This window comes from Ogataea philodendri, assembly GCF_020536065.1.
Source record: "Ogataea philodendri strain CBS6075 chromosome Unknown scaffold235, whole genome shotgun sequence".
In the NCBI taxonomy this organism is placed as follows: Eukaryota; Fungi; Ascomycota; class Pichiomycetes; order Pichiales; family Pichiaceae; genus Ogataea; species Ogataea philodendri.
The window spans coordinates 1-337 of record NW_025764058.1 but is presented as its reverse complement, the minus strand read 5'-3'; the positions used below and the strand labels follow the sequence as shown (position 1 = coordinate 337).

General features: G+C 34.7%; 1 protein-coding gene across 1 annotated transcript; it reads right to left on the bottom strand.

The window, feature by feature from the left end:
• Positions 1-52: 52 nt before the first annotated feature.
• On the bottom strand, positions 53-337 carry OGAPHI_004659 (uncharacterized protein; the record flags this gene model as incomplete). The annotated part of the gene is made up of 1 exon (XM_046205761.1): positions 53-337. A coding segment is annotated over one exon (285 nt), but the record flags the coding sequence as incomplete, so codon positions are not given.

The window sequence follows — 337 nt, the reverse complement described above, 5'->3', positions numbered from 1 at the left end:
ACGTCTTATTTTCCAGCCATTTCAATAAAAAGATGCCGACAAATCAGGTAATTCAGAATACCAATTTTGGTTGTTGGAATGCCTTTTGATCTTTTAGGAATATTGGAGGTCTTTCGACAACTACCAATTCAGAAGAGGATAACAAGTCTGCCATTAGTAGATGTCTGTATTTATCATTGAAGTAAAATACTTCTGAAGTTAAAGGATCCTTTTGGTTAGAAATTGATTTCACTTTACCGCCCTTCAGTATCTCAAGGTCCTCATCAATATCCATATCAACATCTTCATCTTCATCTTCAAGGTTATTATTCATGTAGTTGCTGTCATCGGTAATTGT